This window comes from Ascaphus truei, chromosome 5 (genome assembly GCF_040206685.1).
Source record: "Ascaphus truei isolate aAscTru1 chromosome 5, aAscTru1.hap1, whole genome shotgun sequence".
Taxonomy (NCBI): domain Eukaryota; kingdom Metazoa; phylum Chordata; class Amphibia; order Anura; family Ascaphidae; genus Ascaphus; species Ascaphus truei.
In genome coordinates this window covers 227267065-227289347 of record NC_134487.1, presented here as the reverse complement: position 1 = coordinate 227289347, position 22283 = coordinate 227267065, and the positions used below count along the sequence as shown (strand labels likewise).

At 38.8% G+C, this 22283-nt stretch overlaps 1 protein-coding gene across 5 annotated transcripts in view; it reads right to left on the bottom strand.

Annotated features, from left to right (window-relative positions):
• LOC142495769 (A disintegrin and metalloproteinase with thrombospondin motifs 2-like) overlaps nucleotides 1-22283 on the bottom strand; it is a 1094144-nt gene that overhangs the window by 329016 nt on the left and 742845 nt on the right. The window contains exon 18 of one of the 5 annotated variants that reach the window (XM_075601709.1): nucleotides 5260-5357. The exons of the other annotated variants lie outside the window; for them this stretch is intronic. Within the exon in view, the coding sequence (XP_075457824.1) occupies nucleotides 5308-5357 (50 nt within the window). The 3' untranslated portion in view covers nucleotides 5260-5307. Of the gene's footprint in view, nucleotides 1-5259; nucleotides 5358-22283 lie in introns of those variants that run through there. 5 annotated transcript variants of the gene reach the window in all.

Here is a 22283-nt window from a genome sequence, read left to right as displayed (position 1 = left end):
ATATCTTTAGTCCCAGGGACTTGCAATTACCATCAAGTTCCCACTATATTACAGTATCCCGCAGAACACTAGTAATACAGGTTCAATCCCGCCACTTGCCATCAGTTTTATTAATAAGCCTGTGACGGGAGCTTTGCGACAGGCTATTAATAATACACCAAATAATATATATATATATAACTGGGTTGAACTGGGACGAGACTTAGATATGATAAAATATAATGTATTCCTTGATAAAGGTGAACACACAAAATATACAAATAACAGGCAAAATATAGACACTTACTTAAAGATTATGACAAGAAAGCCATCAGGATACAGGATGGGCCATTTCTTCCATATTTCAGTTGACATCACAGACATACATGCAGCCCATGAATGAAGACTCATGCATGAAGACACAGGCATGAAAGACATTTGAGTAAGGAGTGACTCTGACTTAAATACCATGTCAAACTCATCTCTTAACCCTACATGCCGAAAAGGCTAGCAAAAGTCTTTGAAGCTTCCTGAAGCAGCTTTTGGACTTCCCTTGTTTAGTGTGAAATATCACATTTAAAAAAACATTCAGTTTCTTGGTTCCTGCCTCCAACATAAACAATTAGGAAATTTAGCCTTTGATCACCAGGCTATGTCAATTCTAGCAAGATGTTCTGCTCTCCTATTACCATAACAGAGGGAGTTTGCTGTTTTCACAACAGATTCAAAATCCCATATACACTGTAAATAACTTCATAACTTTAGTTTAGTAATACTTACTGGCACGCGAGACATATTAATACATTCCGTCACACATGATGCTCCCAATGAGACTAAATATTACCGCGTAATACTAAAATTAAGAGAGATTTTAATATCTGCCTCTTAGTATCTGTTAAACCTCAGGTGTCTGTATCCGTTAGTTGCGGGTAAGTCCCACGAATACACCTATGTAAATCTTAGCACGTTCAGCCAAGGACATCTCATAATATTCTTATATTTAATAAGGTCACTCATTCTGTAGCCCCACTCCTAAATCAGAGGCGTTTGGCCAGTCTACCACATGGCAGGATACTATGGTTTGTAAGTGTGAGTTATAATGCTCACCCCCCACTCTAGCTTCCTGCAAACAGGTAGAGTGGCTGGGCCTTTGATCAGGGCTGTTTCCTAACCATTTGGTAGCTTTCCTGACCATTTGCATTTAGTAGGCAGGCATCTTTGAGGGTAATTTAAACAAAGGGCTAGAATCACTGTGTTAACATTAACCTTTTCCCTCCCCCAGCAACCCTAGTGTATGTGTGGGTGCAAACACTAGGATAACACAATACATTTACACAGGGGAATATACATTTTCATGTTTTAACAAGGGTTAAATCACATTTCTGGACCTCAGCCCAGTTAACCCCTTGTCTCCCTGGTGAGGTTAGAGGGTGGCCAATTGGGGTGTAACCCCTTTAATGCCGGGCCAAATCCTCTCGGTCGTCACAAACTCTTTCTTATTTATAGTAGTCTTACAAAATGTAGATCAGTGCCAGTAAAGTAACTTTCATAGTAAAGAGAAGTAGCATTGTACAGCTCGCTCTCTCTCTTACTCTCTATTAAGTCTCCCCTCATGTCATCATTCAAAATTACATGACAGAGTTCCTGCTAAAGCCCCAATCCCCAATGAGAGTTGAACTCAGAAAAGAGCTTTGTCAAGCTCTCCATTACCATATTTATTATTATTGTGATCAGTCCAAACTAGATTCAATAGCAGTTACAGATTGCTCCTTGTTTGTGGGGGTGATGAGCTAACATGCCATTTTATCTGCTGGCACGTGCCAGCAGGTACAATGATGGTTGCTACATCTGCACAAGATAGAAATGCACTCATTGCAATAAGACACCAACTGAAATAATCTGCAATTTGATATTTATTTGAAAAGTCATCATGTTTGCTGTGTATCTTTAATAATTATGTTTCCTTTTGTAAAAAGGAAAGGTGATTGTGATGGTAGGGGTAGATTTGTCTGCTTTTAAATAAAGGATAAGCCCTCCATTACCTCTACCTGTCAATGATATGATCATACGAACAAAAAAAGGGGGGGTACCCTCGCTCAGCTCAAAGTAGGGTGGGGGATGATACTCCTCTGGGTCAAGGTAAGTACAAACACTATATACAGAAAAAGTAAACCCAGTTTGGTCACTCTGTCCCCCGAGTGGATGTGTTTATGACATATTTAAAAAATAACTTTATTAGTTGAATCATTAAAATATATACATGGTTTAAACAACGACGCTAAACTTAATCCTTAAAATTCAATGGTGAATGTTAGGATTTTATAAATCATTGAGGTATTTGTTGTTTATAAATACGCAACTACCTCCGGTACAATGACCATAAAGAAAAATAACTATTCCTTTAATATATATCAGGATTGGAGATGTAGAAATCTCCCACATAATCACCCTGATAGTCAAATAGGTTTAGAATATATATATATGTATGTATGTATGTCTTTATTTGTATAGCGCCATAAAAAGTACATAGCGCTTCACAGTAGTAATACATGTCATATAAATAACAAATATAAATAACAGATCATGGGAATAAGTGCTTCAGACATACTGTAAAAGTAACTTTAAGGAAGGAGTCCCTGCTCCGAGGAGCTTACAATCTAATTGGTAGGTAGGGAGAACGTACAGAGACAGAAGGAGGGAATACTAGTAAGTGCGTCTGCAGGGGGCCAAGCTTTGTGTCATGTGTCCATGATTATCCAGTGCTACTCATATGCTTCTTTAAGCAGATGTGTCTTAAGGTGGGTCTTAAAGGTGGATAGCGAGGGGGCTAGTCGGGTATTGAGGGGAAGGGCATTCCAGAGGTGTGGGGCAGAAAGTGAGAAAGGTTTAAGGCGGGAGAGAGCTTTAGATACAAAGGGGGTAGAAAGAAGACATCCTTGAGAAGAACGCAAGAGTCGTGATGGTGCATAGCGAGAAATTAGGGCTGAGATGTAATGAGGGGCAGAAGAATGTAAAGCTTTAAAAGTGAGCAGTAGAATTGAGTGTGAGATACGCGATTTAATCAGAAGCCAGGAGAGGGATTCCAGCAGGGGAGACGCTGAGACAGATTTAGGAAAGAGTAGAGTGATTCTGGCAGCAGTGTTTAGGATAGATTGTAGGGGAGACAGGTGAGAGGTAGGAAGGCCGGACAGCAGGAGGTTGCAGTAATCGAGACGTGAGAGAATGAGGGCCTGAGTCAGAGTTTTAGCAGTTGAGTAACAGAGGAAAGGGCGTATCTTTGTGATATTGCGGAGGAAAAAGCGACAAAAGTTTTAGAAACGTTTTGAATATGAGAGGAGAATGAGAGAGAGGAATCAAGTGTGACCCCTAGGCAGCGTGCTTGGGCTACTGGGTGAATGATCGTATTTCCAATAGCAATGTGAAAGGATGTAGTAGGGCCAGGTTTGGGAGGTAGTACTGCACCGACACACTTTATTCGAGCAAATACCCAGTATGTACCTGGCAGATACCTGGAATGCGCCGCTCCTCACCTCTGACAAGCCCCGTTGCGTTTGCCTTCCCAGCCTGGGTTCATGCCTGGCTGACGGGCGGCTGATCTGTTAAATGATAATGATTAGGATTTAATAGGCTGCAATGCTTCGCGTGTCTACCAGATGGCATAAATTCATGAATTGTAATGCAGTATATATATATATACTGTGCAGTATTGCAGCCAGCGGGAATAAAATGCTTCAATCCCTGCCTGGAAAATAACCCAATGCACTCGGGCAGAAAACAGTCACATTCCTCAATACACCCGGGTATACCCGAATTCGTGGGACTAGCCGAGCTCGAATAAAGTGTGTCGCCAGTGTATAAGGAGCTCTGTTTTTGCCATGTTAAGTTTCAGTCGGCGGATGGCCATCCAGGATGATATTCCAGAGAGGCATTCAGAAACTTTGGTCTGTATAGCAGGTGTAAGGTCAGGGGTTGAAAGGTAAATTTGTGTGTCGTCAGCATAGAGGTGATATTTAAACCCAAAAGATGTGATTAGGTCACCTAGAGAGAGTGTGTAGAGAGAAAAGAGAAGGGGTCCTAGGACAGAGCCCTGGGGTACCCCCACAGAGAGATCAATAGAGGAGGAGGAGGTGTTAGCAAAAGAGACACTGAAGGTACGATGGGAGAGGTAAGAGGAGATCCAGGATAAAGCTTTGTTCCGAATACCAAGAGTATGGAGAATGTGAAGGAGAAGAGGGTGGTCCACGGTGTCGAATGCTGCAGAGAGGTCGAGTAATATGAGCAGAGTGTAATGACCTCTGTCTTTGGCAGCGTGGAGGTCGTCAGTTATTTTAGTGAGGGCTGTTTCAGTAGAGTGAGCAGTGCGGAAGCCAGATTGTAGAGGGTCTAGTACAGAATAGGTGTTGAGAAAGTGTAGCAATCGAGAGAATACAAGACGTTCAAGGAGTTTGGAGGCAAAAGGCAGGAGTGAGACAGGTCGATAGTTAGAAGGACAGGTAGGGTCAAGCTCGCTGTTTTTGAGTAATGGTATAACGGTTGCATGCTTGAAGGATGAAGGAAAGGTACCAGAGTAGATGGAAGAGTTAAAGATCTGTGTGAGCATAGGGATTATAGAAGGAGCAAGAGGTTTTAGGAGATGGGAGGGAATGGGATCAAGAGGGCAAGTGGTAGAGGGAGAAGAGGAGATCAGCAGTGATACATCCTCCTCCGAGAGGTGCACCTCTTCTATTGTTGCTGACTTGCCCATGGGCTATATATAGTCAGGTCCTAATAATGGAGCAAAAATTGTTATGGGGTGATAACACTTAGGGCCTCATTCACTAAGCGTCGATAAGTCACTTATCGACCACTTATCGGCCAAAATGGCTACTCATATTCAGTAAGCCTCAATAAGTGGGCAATAACGGCCTGTATTGCAGAAAAATCTTATGACCAAAATCAAATCGCCGACTGAGCGGCGATAAGTCACATCTCAACAATTTTGAGAATGATCATAAACGCGCGATTCTAGTAGCCGCGATTCGCCTATCGCGCCCCTAAAATGGCGATCTTATCCCCAATTCAATACGCCACAAAATTTTGGTAAATGTGATGTCACAAGCCCTATTTAATGCCGTAACGCCTCATTTGAGCCCAAGAAGACGACGAGAAAACATCGGTTAGGATCTACCATGGGGCTTTTTGGATTGACAGATGAAGAAAGAAGATAAAGAAGATCAAGAAATGGTGACAGATGAAGACAGAAGATGTTGATTAAAGAAAGAAAAAATAAGATTTGGGTACCTGATCTGGATCTTCATGGCGGATGGCATCGGGTGCTGTTTGAGGCCTTCAAGGTACGTGAGCTTCCTGTTTCCCTGGGAGTCGGAGGGCCACCGCTTCTAATGGTAAGTAATATACTGAATGTTTGTAAATGTATTTTTTTTACAGGATTTTTCATTGGATGTGTTTTTTGATTTTTTGGGGGGCACATTGACTGATAATATATTAATCTGTACCACTTTAGGGTACAGATCAATACATTATTATGACAATATTTGGGGGGCATTTCTGGCTTTGTATTGCTACTTTTTTTTACATTATAGTTTATTATGTGATGTCACTGTTTGGTATTTTTCTGCTTGATTGAAATCAAATGTTTGCGATTGTTTTTCGTTTTTAATTAATGATGTATTATGTTAGCTAATGCGTTTAATGGATATTTCAGATATTTTTTTATTTATTTATTTGTAGTTTAATGTTTCAATTCATTCATTAATGTTGTATTAATTAATTGGTTTCATTGTTTAATATTACTATTAATTTCGAGTTGGTTCAGTAATTAATTGGTTTGATTGGTTACTGTTTGAAATAATTCTGAGTTGTTTTAGGAATTAATTGTTTTGATTGGTTAATGGTTTAATTAATTCATTGATCTTGTTATTGCTTGTATTCATTGGATTAGCTGGCTACTGTTTTTATTTAGTGAAGTGTGTTTTTTTTGGAGTTTTGTTATGTTTTATTATTGTGTGTTTGGTGCATTAATGTATTGTGATTAGGGTGCCATTGAGTGCTATAGATGCTTATCATGCCCATATTATTATTATTATTATTATTATTATTATTATTATTATTATTATTATTATTATTATTATTATTATTATTATTATATGGGTATAATGTACCACAAAACTACTCAATGGGTACAGGGTGGGTATAGTCAGTCTGGGGTGGGTAGCGGGGCAGGGTGGGTTAACCTCTTAATTACTATAGCGGTTATTAACCACTAAGGGGCCATTAGAATGTCTTTATTATGTATATATTGTTTCTGGCAAAGGAGGACAGAGGACACCTGCGGACCCACGGGGGACACGGCGGGGAAGAACATGGGGCCCCCACAGCTGTGGGGGCCCGCAGACCCGTAGGGACCACCCGAGGGCCCCCAGAACTTCATGGGAACCATTCGAGGGACTCAGACACCTGTGGTGTTTACCCAATGACCCCCAGACAAATGCAGGCCCACACGTGGACCCCATTGTGGCCCACGATGACCTGCTGGGATCACCTGGATGCCCATGGCACCTGGCGGGAATGACCCATAGACCCCAGACCCTGTGGGCACCCCCCTCTGGTGCACTGTGGGGCCTGCGGACACCCGTCTGGACTACCGGGGACAACCATAGGTCTGGGGAATGAATCCTGTATGTTAAAAAATAAATCATGGTTATAGATTATGGGGGGGGGGGCATGTGGGGGATGTGTATTGATGTATATAAAATATTTTTTAATATACGTTTCTTTCATAGTGTAGATGTGCAGGGGGTCTCAGGAGCTGAACCGCGTTGGTTTGAGGTCCGGGGACCCCCTGCTTCCCAAGATATAGGCCTCTTTATGGGGTGCCAGTATCCCTCTGCTTTTAAATGTCCCGCGTCATGTGACCGGGACATTTCAAAGCATGAGAGATACCGGCACTCCATAAAGAGGCCTGTATCTCGGGAAGCAGGGGGTCCCCGGACCTCAAACCAACGTGGTTCAGCTCTGGAGACCCCCTGCACATCTAAACTATGAAAGAAATGTATATTAAAAAACATAATTTTCTGGCGAGATTTTCCCTGGCAGAGGCGGCTCTCTCAGAGCAGCTCTCTCTGCAGCAGAAATGTGTCACCGGGTTAGGCCTTTTCAGAGGCTCGATCTTATCGCTGGCAGCAAATCGCTCGTTTTGGGAATATTGCTATGAACGGTAATGAAGACAGTTAATTTGGAGGGTTATTCCCTTTTTTGGAAGGATCGAACAAATAGAAGGGGAGGTGGAGTATGTTTATATGTTAAACCGGATCTAAGACCTATTATTATGGATGATGTCTATGAAGGGTATGATGAAAATGTAGAGACTATGTGGACAGAAATTAGCAGTGGAGGTTAAAGTATAAAGAAAATGTTTGTGGGAATATGCTATAAACCACCAAATATCTGTGAGATTGAGGAAGCTAAAATACTTTTGCAAATGGAGAAGGCATCAAAACTGGGTCATGTTTGCATAATGGGGGATTTTAATTATCCAGACAGACTTGGGCAATGAGATTAGCATTACAACAAAGGGAAACAGGTTTTTGGGGGTGCTTAAAGATATAGTTACATAGATACATAGTAGATGAGGTTGAAAAAAGACATATGTCCATTAAGTTCAACCTATGCTAAATTTAGACAACAGATACTTTATCCTATATCTATACTTACTTATTGATCCAGAGGAAGGCAAACAAAAAACCCATGTGTCATATCATCAAATGATATCTCATAAGGGGAAAAATAAATTCCTTCCTGACTCCAATAATTGGCAATGGAACGAAATCAGGGGAGCGTCAGTACCTGGAAAAAATATATACAAACTACCATAGTGTATACTGCTAATAAACAAAACATATAATACGGTAGGGCTCCAAGGAGCAACAGGGAGCTGGATTAGGTATATAGTCCAAAACAGCATATAATTAGGGAGAACGATATCCCAGAAGAGAGACACAGAGTCAAGGATAAAAAGCCATATAAAATTTATCCGGAAATGGTAAAAGTCAAGGCTTACAAGATACCGGAGTATAACAGGCGTGGGTAACAGGTTAGAGATGGAACGCCGAGTCGCGACCTCGTGGACCTCCTGCACGTCTGTCTCCTCTGCCGGTATCAGTCCTGTGCTGCAGGCTAGATGCCGATACGTCACTTCCGGGTTTCACGGAACAGTTGGCGCCACCGGAACATCAGCTGGAGACTGTCTCCCTCAGGATATCTCGTTGAGGGTTACGCTCTACGCGTTTCGCCGTATAGGGTGGACGGCTTCGTCAGGAGTGACGTAGACCCTTAGGGGGATACTATTTATACCCTTCCCAATGAAAATGACCTTTCTCCCTATAGGTCACAATGTATGATGGTCTAATTGATTGGGTAATATGTTTACTCTCACCGCTATAACAGATCTCATCACAAGTTTATACAAATATATTAAAATACAATTTAAACTTTAATACAATATATAATAATAAAAATAATATCTTTACTCATAACTAAAAAGTATATAATTAATAACAAAACACATCTAACTCAATAAAATTTATAAAATAATCCCCACATATTTCTTTTATTAGAAAAACGCCGATTGATGTGTCTCCAAAGGAAAAAGAGAAAGAAAAACACTATAAGTATTAATTGAAACAGTTTACCCAATCCAACAAATTCTTTTACTCTTTAGTATATATTTCATAAACAAGTATCTGTGTATAGAAACTTATACTCATATGAATAATATACATCAATCATAAAAAAGCATTTAATTCGAAATCCACATTTAGTCCCAGTGGAACAAGTGTTTTGAGGGTGAAAATCCAGAAACTCTCTCTCTTTTTCAGAGAGACGATTCTGTTCCCACCTCTCCAGTGTGGTAACACCTGTTCTAATACAGTAAACTTAAGACCTGATGTGTCTCCGTTATGCTTTTGAATAAAATGATTAGACAGAAAATGTGTTGTGATACCTCTTCTTACATTTCCAATATGCTCAAGTATACGTGTTTGTACTTTTCTTGACGTTTGACCCACATATTGTAGCCCACATGGGCAAGAAATAAGGTATACTACATGATCTGTTTTACATGTTAAAAGTTGTTTTATACCAAACCACTTTCCTGTCACATTTGAGGTAAAACTAAATTTATCTTCTGTCCTGTATTTACAGGCCGTACATGTAGTGCAACCGTAAAAGCCTTTATTTTGTGTTAGCCACCTATTTGCAGTTGGATTTAATTTTTGCAATGCACTAGGGGCCAATTTATCTTTTAGGGCTTTAGCTCTTTTAAAGATAACAGCTGGTTTATCTGGGACAATCTCTCCCAATATAGAATCATTTTTGACAATGTGCCAATACTTATGAATGATCTTTGAAATTTTCTCGGATTGGTTATTGTAGTTCGTGATAAATGAGAACTCAAAGTTGTTTTTTGAACTCAACTGTTTTTTACTTTTTTCACACAACAAATCTTTTCTGTCTAAATTTTCCGCTTTTGTTAATGCATTTTTTATATCCTTATCTTTATAGTTTTTCTCTTTAAACCTATTCTGTAGGAAGGCTGATTGGCTGTGGAAACTGCTATCATCAGAGCAGTTTCTCCTAATGCGTCTTATTTGCCCATATGGAACGTTTTGCAGCCATTTAGGGTGATGGCAACTATCCATAGATATATAATTATTGATATCAACACCCTTAAAAAAAGTCTTGGTTTTAATAAGACCGTCTTCAATGAAAATTTCTAAGTCTAGGAAGTTCACTTTTTCCTGACTATATTCACATGTAAAATGTAAATTTAACAAATTGTCATTCAGATAATGGGTGAACTGAATAAGTCCCTGTTCGTCACCCTTCCACACAAAGATGATGTCATCTATGTATCTACGCCATAGGCACAAATTTTCACCCAGCTCCGCAATAGACCATATATGGTCTTCCTCCCATGCTCCCATCAGAAGATTTGCGTAGCTGGGTGCAAATTTCGTGCCCATGGCGGTACCACATTTTTGTAGATAATATGTACCCTCGAACAAGAAATAGTTGTGCTCTAAGATGAATTTGATACCATCAAGAATAAAATTAGCCTGTTCATTTGGCATCTCAGAATCTTTGGCTAATGCTCTGTCAACTGCCTCGTGTCCGTCTCTGTGGTTTATGCTGGTGTATAGTGACGTGACATCGCACGTCACTAAATACCATCCCTTTTCCCAGACTTGATTGTCTAAGATACGCAAGATGTCAGTGGTATCTTTAAGGTAAGAGGGAAGTTCTTTCACATATTTTTGTAAATAGACGTCTATGTAGGCGGATAGATGTGACGTTAAGGAATCTATGCCTGCAATAATGGGCCTTCCTGGGGGGTTAATGATACTTTTATGTAATTTAGGAAGGTAATAAAATATAGGTCTAACGGGGTTATCTCTATATAAAAAATTATATTCTTCATTGTTTATTACTTCTTCCATTTTACCTTTATCTAGCAGAATTTTGAGATCTTTTAGAAAATCTGCCGTTGGGTCTTTTTTTAAAGGTAAATAGGTGTGGCTATCTCCCAGGATCCTATTGGACTCAGCAATATAATCCTTTCTGTCCAAGATAGCTATACCACCCCCTTTATCAGCTTGTTTTATCACTACAGAGGTGTCTTCCTGTAAAGTTTTTAAAGCTGTTTTCTCAGAATTTGTTAAATTATTTTCAAACATTTTTTCTGACTCTACCAATTTTTCAAAATCTTTTTGTATCAGATTTGAAAATACCTCTAAGTTATTACCCTTTGCGAATTTAGGATAAAACATAGAAGGTAATTTCAGACCAGAATGGACTAAAGTTGGTATTCCTGTAGACGTGGTATTTGAGCAATTCTCATTTGAATCTTTTTTTAGATTATCAGATGTTCTCTGCTCCACTTCTTTGGTTCTAAAAAACCTTTTGATGGTAAGTTTTCTAAGGAACCTTTGTGCGTCTACAAAAAGGCCAAAATTGCTGGGACCTACAGTTGGAGCATATTTGAGTCCCTTTGCCATTAGTGATTTTTCTGGTTCAGTAAGTACTTTTGAACTTAGGTTGAAGATGTTGTTCCCTATCTCTTGCTTTTTTTGAGATGTTTCTTTTTTTCTTCTTCTTCCCCGTTTTCTTCTACTCTTGTTCTTTTCCTTTCTGATGAGGGATCCCTCCTTGTCAGTGGAGCATATTTGTTTGCTCTCTGAAAAGAAGTGGACCCCCCCTCCCCTAAAAAATCCTTCTGTGTTTCATTTTTAGGGCCATTTTTGGTAAATAATCTTTCTTTTTGGACTTCCCTTAGTTCTTTTCTATTGTTAGTCACTATTTCTATTTCAGAGTCAAAGTCTATACTTATAGTCCTTTTGGGAGTTTTTTTAACATTAATCTTTATGTTTGACTTATTTGGAGTATTATTTGATTTAGTAGGAGTTCTACTTTGTTTATTTCTCCAATTCCCCTGTTTTGGACTCTGTCTGTATTTCGTTTGAGCCTCTTTTATATTTTTAAAAGGTTTTTTCCTTTCCCTTGATTTATCCCTCTTGGAAGATAATTTTTTATTCTGGGGTATTTCATGGGTTCTTGTGGGGAATTTAGCTTCGATTATTAAAATCTCCTTGGCACTATCCTTCTCATCAAGATCAGATTTTCTCGGAGGTCCATCTTTGTAATCTTCTTCATCTCTAAGAAATTTTTTAACTTTCTTAGTGATGGTCTCCTTTCTGATCTTGTCTAATTTGTTCTGCAGATTGGTATCTTTTTCTCTGAACAAACTTGTTTGGCTCAGATTCCCAATCCTTGATTCAATTTCATTGATTTCAATATCAATCTGCAGAACATGATTTTTCTGCTGTTCAATAATGAGATTGATTAAATCTCTTGAACATCCTTCCAGCAGATTGTACCATTTATCAACAAACGCCTCATCCTCCAAATCCATGGATGGGTGTTTCTTGATTCTTAAGCCTCTTGGGACTCTACCACTTATTATGTATTGTTCCAAAAAAGTGTAATCCCAAAATTTCTTAATATCTTTAACAAAAAGTTTTTCTAATTTTTCAAATTCAGATTCTAAGGTGTGTGACTCTTCAACTATTGAATCAGAGTCTAAATTAAGTTTTAGAATGTTACTAAAATCCACAACCCTTGTGTGCCTTCTAGAGAAAATATTAGAAACATTGTTATCAATTTCTATATCTTCTATTTCCAGTGGTGCTGCCATACTAGTGATTGAAACAAACAGAAATTACATACGAAAGACACTAGATGGCGCTCAAACACTATATCTATGTGCAAATAACAGTGAGAACATAAAAAAAGGATAAATATATGTAAACTTCACCGTGCAATAAAATAAAAGTAAAAACACTCAAACCCTTGTAGGACTGTTTCAGGGTCCACACTCAGAGTACAATGGAACGAAATCAGGGGAGCGTCAGTACCTGGAAAAAATATATACAAACTACCATAGTGTATACTGCTAATAAACAAAACATATAATACGGTAGGGCTCCAAGGAGCAACAGGGAGCTGGATTAGGTATATAGTCCAAAACAGCATATAATTAGGGAGAACGATATCCCAGAAGAGAGACACAGAGTCAAGGATAAAAAGCCATATAAAATTTATCCGGAAATGGTAAAAGTCAAGGCTTACAAGATACCGGAGTATAACAGGCGTGGGTAACAGGTTAGAGATGGAACGCCGAGTCGCGACCTCGTGGACCTCCTGCACGTCTGTCTCCTCTGCCGGTATCAGTCCTGTGCTGCAGGCTAGATGCCGATACGTCACTTCCGGGTTTCACGGAACAGTTGGCGCCACCGGAACATCAGCTGGAGACTGTCTCCCTCAGGATATCTCGTTGAGGGTTACGCTCTACGCGTTTCGCCGTATAGGGTGGACGGCTTCGTCAGGAGTGACGTAGACCCTTAGGGGGATACTATTTATACCCTTCCCAATGAAAATGACCTTTCTCCCTATAGGTCACAATGTATGATGGTCTAATTGATTGGGTAATATGTTTACTCTCACCGCTATAACAGATCTCATCACAAGTTTATACAAATATATTAAAATACAATTTAAACTTTAATACAATATATAATAATAAAAATAATATCTTTACTCATAACTAAAAAGTATATAATTAATAACAAAACACATCTAACTCAATAAATTTATAAAATAATCCCCACAAAGAAATATGTGGGGATTATTTTATAAATTTTATTGAGTTAGATGTGTTTTGTTATTAATTATATACTTTTTAGTTATGAGTAAAGATATTATTTTTATTATTATATATTGTATTAAAGTTTAAATTGTATTTTAATATATTTGTATAAACTTGTGATGAGATCTGTTATAGCGGTGAGAGTAAACATATTACCCAATCAATTAGACCATCATACATTGTGACCTATAGGGAGAAAGGTCATTTTCATTGGGAAGGGTATAAATAGTATCCCCCTAAGGGTCTACGTCACTCCTGACGAAGCCGTCCACCCTATACGGCGAAACGCGTAGAGCGTAACCCTCAACGAGATATCCTGAGGGAGACAGTCTCCAGCTGATGTTCCGGTGGCGCCAACTGTTCCGTGAAACCCGGAAGTGACGTATCGGCATCTAGCCTGCAGCACAGGACTGATACCGGCAGAGGAGACAGACGTGCAGGAGGTCCACGAGGTCGCGACTCGGCGTTCCATCTCTAACCTGTTACCCACGCCTGTTATACTCCGGTATCTTGTAAGCCTTGACTTTTACCATTTCCGGATAAATTTTATATGGCTTTTTATCCTTGACTCTGTGTCTCTCTTCTGGGATATCGTTCTCCCTAATTATATGCTGTTTTGGACTATATACCTAATCCAGCTCCCTGTTGCTCCTTGGAGCCCTACCGTATTATATGTTTTGTTTATTAGCAGTATACACTATGGTAGTTTGTATATATTTTTTCCAGGTACTGACGCTCCCCTGATTTCGTTCCATTGTACTCTGAGTGTGGACCCTGAAACAGTCCTACAAGGGTTTGAGTGTTTTTACTTTTATTTTATTGCACGGTGAAGTTTACATATATTTATCCTTTTTTTATGTTCTCACTGTTATTTGCACATAGATATAGTGTTTGAGCGCCATCTAGTGTCTTTCGTATGTAATTTCTGTTTGTTTCAATCACTAGTATGGCAGCACCACTGGAAATAGAAGATATAGAAATTGATAACAATGTTTCTAATATTTTCTCTAGAAGGCACACAAGGGTTGTGGATTTTAGTAACATTCTAAAACTTAATTTAGACTCTGATTCAATAGTTGAAGAGTCACACACCTTAGAATCTGAATTTGAAAAATTAGAAAAACTTTTTGTTAAAGATATTAAGAAATTTTGGGATTACACTTTTTTGGAACAATACATAATAAGTGGTAGAGTCCCAAGAGGCTTAAGAATCAAGAAACACCCATCCATGGATTTGGAGGATGAGGCGTTTGTTGATAAATGGTACAATCTGCTGGAAGGATGTTCAAGAGATTTAATCAATCTCATTATTGAACAGCAGAAAAATCATGTTCTGCAGATTGATATTGAAATCAATGAAATTGAATCAAGGATTGGGAATCTGAGCCAAACAAGTTTGTTCAGAGAAAAAGATACCAATCTGCAGAACAAATTAGACAAGATCAGAAAGGAGACCATCACTAAGAAAGTTAAAAAATTTCTTAGAGATGAAGAAGATTACAAAGATGGACCTCCGAGAAAATCTGATCTTGATGAGAAGGATAGTGCCAAGGAGATTTTAATAATCGAAGCTAAATTCCCCACAAGAACCCATGAAATACCCCAGAATAAAAAATTATCTTCCAAGAGGGATAAATCAAGGGAAAGGAAAAAACCTTTTAAAAATATAAAAGAGGCTCAAACGAAATACAGACAGAGTCCAAAACAGGGGAATTGGAGAAATAAACAAAGTAGAACTCCTACTAAATCAAATAATACTCCAAATAAGTCAAACATAAAGATTAATGTTAAAAAAACTCCCAAAAGGACTATAAGTATAGACTTTGACTCTGAAATAGAAATAGTGACTAACAATAGAAAAGAACTAAGGGAAGTCCAAAAAGAAAGATTATTTACCAAAAATGGCCCTAAAAATGAAACACAGAAGGATTTTTTAGGGGAGGGGGGGTCCACTTCTTTTCAGAGAGCAAACAAATATGCTCCACTGACAAGGAGGGATCCCTCATCAGAAAGGAAAAGAACAAGAGTAGAAGAAAACGGGGAAGAAGAAGAAAAAAAGAAACATCTCAAAAAAAGCAAGAGATAGGGAACAACATCTTCAACCTAAGTTCAAAAGTACTTACTGAACCAGAAAAATCACTAATGGCAAAGGGACTCAAATATGCTCCAACTGTAGGTCCCAGCAATTTTGGCCTTTTTGTAGACGCACAAAGGTTCCTTAGAAAACTTACCATCAAAAGGTTTTTTAGAACCAAAGAAGTGGAGCAGAGAACATCTGATAATCTAAAAAAAGATTCAAATGAGAATTGCTCAAATACCACGTCTACAGGAATACCAACTTTAGTCCATTCTGGTCTGAAATTACCTTCTATGTTTTATCCTAAATTCGCAAAGGGTAATAACTTAGAGGTATTTTCAAATCTGATACAAAAAGATTTTGAAAAATTGGTAGAGTCAGAAAAAATGTTTGAAAATAATTTAACAAATTCTGAGAAAACAGCTTTAAAAACTTTACAGGAAGACACCTCTGTAGTGATAAAACAAGCTGATAAAGGGGGTGGTATAGCTATCTTGGACAGAAAGGATTATATTGCTGAGTCCAATAGGATCCTGGGAGATAGCCACACCTATTTACCTTTAAAAAAAGACCCAACGGCAGATTTTCTAAAAGATCTCAAAATTCTGCTAGATAAAGGTAAAATGGAAGAAGTAATAAACAATGAAGAATATAATTTTTTATATAGAGATAACCCCGTTAGACCTATATTTTATTACCTTCCTAAATTACATAAAAGTATCATTAACCCCCCAGGAAGGCCCATTATTGCAGGCATAGATTCCTTAACGTCACATCTATCCGCCTACATAGACGTCTATTTACAAAAATATGTGAAAGAACTTCCCTCTTACCTTAAAGATACCACTGACATCTTGCGTATCTTAGACAATCAAGTCTGGGAAAAGGGATGGTATTTAGTGACGTGCGATGTCACGTCACTATACACCAGCATAAACCACAGAGACGGACACGAGGCAGTTGACAGAGCATTAGCCAAAGATTCTGAGATGCCAAATGAACAGGCTAATTTTATTCTTGATGGTATCAAATTCATCTTAGAGCACAACTATTTCTTGTTCGAGGGTACATATTATCTACAAAAATGTGGTACCGCCATGGGCACGAAATTTGCACCCAGCTACGCAAATCTTCTGATGGGAGCATGGGAGGAAGACCATATATGGTCTATTGCGGAGCTGGGTGAAAATTTGTGCCTATGGCGTAGATACATAGATGACATCATCTTTGTGTGGAAGGGTGACGAACAGGGACTTATTCAGTTCACCCATTATCTGAATGACAATTTGTTAAATTTACATTTTACATGTGAATATAGTCAGGAAAAAGTGAACTTCCTAGACTTAGAAATTTTCATTGAAGACGGTCTTATTAAAACCAAGACTTTTTTTAAGGGTGTTGATATCAATAATTATATATCTATGGATAGTTGCCATCACCCTAAATGGCTGCAAAACGTTCCATATGGGCAAATAAGACGCATTAGGAGAAACTGCTCTGATGATAGCAGTTTCCACAGCCAATCAGCCTTCCTACAGAATAGGTTTAAAGAGAAAAACTATAAAGATAAGGATATAAAAAATGCATTAACAAAAGCGGAAAATTTAGACAGAAAAGATTTGTTGTGTGAAAAAAGTAAAAAACAGTTGAGTTCAAAAAACAACTTTGAGTTCTCATTTATCACGAACTACAATAACCAATCCGAGAAAATTTCAAAGATCATTCATAAGTATTGGCACATTGTCAAAAATGATTCTATATTGGGAGAGATTGTCCCAGATAAACCAGCTGTTATCTTTAAAAGAGCTAAAGCCCTAAAAGATAAATTGGCCCCTAGTGCATTGCAAAAATTAAATCCAACTGCAAATAGGTGGCTAACACAAAATAAAGGCTTTTACGGTTGCACTACATGTACGGCCTGTAAATACAGGACAGAAGATAAATTTAGTTTTACCTCAAATGTGACAGGAAAGTGGTTTGGTATAAAACAACTTTTAACATGTAAAACAGATCATGTAGTATACCTTATTTCTTGCCCATGTGGGCTACAATATGTGGGTCAAACGTCAAGAAAAGTACAAACACGTATACTTGAGCATATTGGAAATGTAAGAAGAGGTATCACAACACATTTTCTGTCTAATCATTTTATTCAAAAGCATAACGGAGACACATCAGGTCTTAAGTTTACTGTATTAGAACAGGTGTTACCACACTGGAGAGGTGGGAACAGAATCGTCTCTCTGAAAAAGAGAGAGAGTTTCTGGATTTTCACCCTCAAAACACTTGTTCCACTGGGACTAAATGTGGATTTCGAATTAAATGCTTTTTTATGATTGATGTATATTATTCATATGAGTATAAGTTTCTATACACAGATACTTGTTTATGAAATATATACTAAAGAGTAAAAGAATTTGTTGGATTGGGTAAACTGTTTCAATTAATACTTATAGTGTTTTTCTTTCTCTTTTTCCTTTGGAGACACATCAATCGGCGTTTTTCTAATAAAAGAAATATGTGGGGATTATTTTATAAATTTTATTGAGTTAGATGTGTTTTGTTATTAATTATATACTTTTTAGTTATGAGTAAAGATATTATTTTTATTATTATATATTGTATTAAAGTTTAAATTGTATTTTAATATATTTGTATAAACTTGTGATGAGATCTGTTATAGCGGTGAGAGTAAACATATTACCCAATCAATTAGACCATCATACATTGTGACCTATAGGGAGAAAGGTCATTTTCATTGGGAAGGGTATAAATAGTATCCCCCTAAGGGTCTACGTCACTCCTGACGAAGCCGTCCACCCTATACGGCGAAACGCGTAGAGCGTAACCCTCAACGAGATATCCTGAGGGAGACAGTCTCCAGCTGATGTTCCGGTGGCGCCAACTGTTCCGTAAAACCCGGAAGTGACGTATCGGCATCTAGCCTGCAGCACAGGACTGATACCGGCAGAGGAGACAGACGTGCAGGAGGTCCACGAGGTCGCGACTCGGCGTTCCATCTCTAACCTGTTACCCACGCCTGTTATACTCCGGTATCTTGTAAGCCTTGACTTTTACCATTTCCGGATAAATTTTATATGGCTTTTTATCCTTGACTCTGTGTCTCTCTTCTGGGATATCGTTCTCCCTAATTATATGCTGTTTTGGACTATATACCTAATCCAGCTCCCTGTTGCTCCTTGGAGCCCTACCGTATTATATGTTTTGTTTATTAGCAGTATACACTATGGTAGTTTGTATATATTTTTTCCAGGTACTGACGCTCCCCTGATTTCGTTCCATTGTACTCTGAGTGTGGACCCTGAAACAGTCCTACAAGGGTTTGAGTGTTTTTACTTTTATTTTATTGCACGGTGAAGTTTACATATATTTATCCTTTTTTTATGTTCTCACTGTTATTTGCACATAGATATAGTGTTTGAGCGCCATCTAGTGTCTTTCGTATCCAATAATTGGCAATCGTATTAATCCCTGGATCAACATCCTTCCCATGTATACTTATTTAGTATATCCCTGTATACCTTTCCCATCTAAAAAGATGTCCAACCTCTCTATGAACAAATCTATTGTATCTGCCATCACAGTCTACATGGGTAATTGTGACAGGGGACTTATCCCTGTTCCGGAAATGTGCCTCTAATCCAGCAGTGTGGTGATTAACTGCTGGTAGTCAATTAACAAATACCACCTGGCTGATTAGGTTTCTTAGAAAAGCCTGCCCTTGAAACAGGAAGAGAGATTGTTCCTGAGTCTCACAAGTTGTGGAACTGACCATAGGGACAGATGTCTTGAGCCTGCCAGAAGAAACAGCACGCTGCTTGCAAGACACAGGGGAAAGAACCTCTAAACCTGAATGCTTACATAGCCTGAGGAAAAAGGCAGCAACCCAGGAACAGAGAAGACTTTCCCTCCAACTACAAGAAACAGATAAGACTTTCCTTTATAAGACTTTGGTATATCTGCACATATCAAGATATATGTTTGGGGCTGGGAGACATGCTTATCTAAAGGGAGTTGTGGACTGCATAGGTTTCACTAGAAATACTCCCAAGTGGAACAGAAGCTTTGTTTGACCCCTTATTTGCATATGTTTGGATGATTTTCTTATGTTAAAGAAATAGGCGCAATAAAAGCCTTATTTAATTTCACCTTACAAAGGTCTCTATTGCATACCTCTGTGCACGTCCTCCTACAGTAATGAATTCCACATTTTAACTGCCCTTACTGTAAAGAACCCTTTCCTTTGTTGCTGGTGAAATCTCCTTTCCTCCAACCTTAAGGGATGGCCCGAGTCCTTTGAACTACCCGTGGGATGAATAGTTCTTTTGAAGCCTCTTTTCTAATGTAAATAAATCTAATTTGGCTAGCCTCTCCTCATAAGTTAGAATGCCCATCCCCTTTATTAATTTGGTGGCTCTTCTCTGCACTCTCTCTAGTTCCATAATGTCTTTTCTTAGGATTGGTGCTAAATTGTACTCCATATTCAAGGTGTGGTCTTACTAATGCTTTGTAAAGGGGCATAATTATGTTTACTTCCCTTCCATCTATTGCCCGTTTAATGCAAGATAAGATCATGTTTGCCTTTGCAGCTACTGCATGACTTTGGGCACTATTGCTAAGCCTGCTGTCTACAAGTACTCCTAAATACTTCTCCATCAAGGATTCCCCCAATTTATCCCCATTTAATTTGTAAGTCGCCCTTTTATTCTTGACGAAACAAACAAAGAGTGGGGAGTGATCACAGGACCATACTAATTGAATGAAGTGTTTATGTTCATAAGTGAGGTAATCAGAAGGTGGGTGCAAACTGTGAACTGAAAGTGAATCAGAAAAAGGGGAGGGGAAACACAAAAATGGATGTGCCTCCAAAAGAATTCACTTAAATGCACACCACCCAAGTATAAAAATTAACTTTTAATAAATCCTTAAAACATATATTACCAAAGTAACGTGTGATGTGGATTAAAAATGTATTAAATCATAACTATCATAACTATCAAGCAACCGTGTCATTGATTATTCATACTATCCCAGTACCAATTAATATGGTGGGATGTAAAAGACAGGAAATGCTATGAGTAGGGTATTAGCCCCTCTGGGGCAACGATGAGACCGAATGTAGAGTAGTATATAAATATATATTCAGGTAGGTGGCCACAGGATTAAATATCCTATTACTGCTAAATATAGCTCCCCTGCACATTTACATAGAGATTGGTCTAAATAATAATGCTGGCATGTGATGGTATAATAGCTGTATTATAGAACTTCCAAACACAGCAGTGCTGGCTTGAATACACAGCAATATGATGTGGAGACGCCTCACATAAGGTGCAAGGATAGCAGGCACACTAACCATGAATTGATTAATAAATAAACAGACAGAAAAAAGATTCCTCCCTGAATGCACTCAGAAAGGCCAGTAATTTGTAATATGAGTATATATTTAAAAACCTTTTAATCGCAAGAGAAGGTTAAAACATATTTGTAAAGAGGGGCATGGTATATACAGTCCAGGACCAGCCCCTTAAAGGCAAACCAACAAAATCTTCCTCAATCGTAAGGAGATATTGATATTACACCACCTTAATGTGGACTGCTTCGCTCAGATAATCCCCTGTATGTAGCTCCAGAATGGGAGGCCCATATCACCTATGGAAATCCTAATATCAATAATTCAATGAACCTGACATGATGTAGGTCATTGAAGCTAAATCTGGAGGGGTGATTAACTCAAAGCCGAATGGTCAGATAGTATACATCTGTGTGATGTCCCTAGACCACTTATACGGTGTGTAAAATAAATACCAGAACAGGGTGAAAACAATAACGACGCAAAAAAGATAATAGTGATAAAAATAAAAATAAATACTAAACCACACAAAAAATAATGTGTGGATGTACACATAGAGATATGTAGCTGGATGATGTGAGAGCTCTGCAAAGGGCAAGCACAAAGTGTGCTCTCGTGGGCGCCCTGAGGCACGGTTCAAGGACCGTATCCAGTTATAGCCTCTGTATACTACCGTTGGTATGGTGCAGAGGTCACATACATAGTAATCTAGCTTGAAACCGGTGAACAACACTAATCAGACCCAATCAATATTAATACCTGATTGGTTTAGGGGCATACAACACACTGACTCATTAATCATACTGTGTCTCCATGTAGGGAATATGCACAGTTCAAGAACAGCTAGTGCTATTCACGGTAGGTGGGCACTGCCCCAGACTCAGCCCCCCTGTTATATAGCAGTAAAGTAAGTATCCTGCATAGTAGTAAGGCTGTCACTCTAGTAGCTGTGTGGGGAAGGAGGCAAAACATATAATGCAGTCTACTCCTATTACCCTAGACATAAATGTGTTGCACACTGGTGAGATGTACTACTTAGCTCCTTGGCGCTTGTATCGTCCTTTGCGCCGTCATATGTGGAGGAGAAGGGGAGTAGAATGCCAGGGGAGAAGTGTCCCGGTCTCAAGGCAGCAGCTACAATCGCGGGGGCGCCATCTTGGATGCGGTGACGTCACCACGTTCTGGTCACCTGACGCACGTTTCGCGCGTGATCGCGCTTTCTCAAAGGTACATGCACGCTGTCAATGTGCACTTTAAGTAGCTAACGGTTGCCATAGCGACCGCTGGGGGCGTGTTTCCCCCAGATCGCCTGCTGGCCTGAACTGTCGTATTGTCAGTTTTGCAGCAAATTGATTAGTCTTGATCATGACGTGGCCTGCACATGTTGTGGGGATATTAACCCCTGGTGATTTAAACATAGTGCAGTGCCTGCATCTTGGGTACACTACATGATCATGCTGTATTATGTGTGTTTCTCGTAAATGCAGATGTAGACAGCAGAGACCTGGATTGGATGTGTCATACTGATTTGTCAGACCTCTTAAGGTTACAGTACCCAATTAATGTAGATACCAATTACATACCTCAGTGAC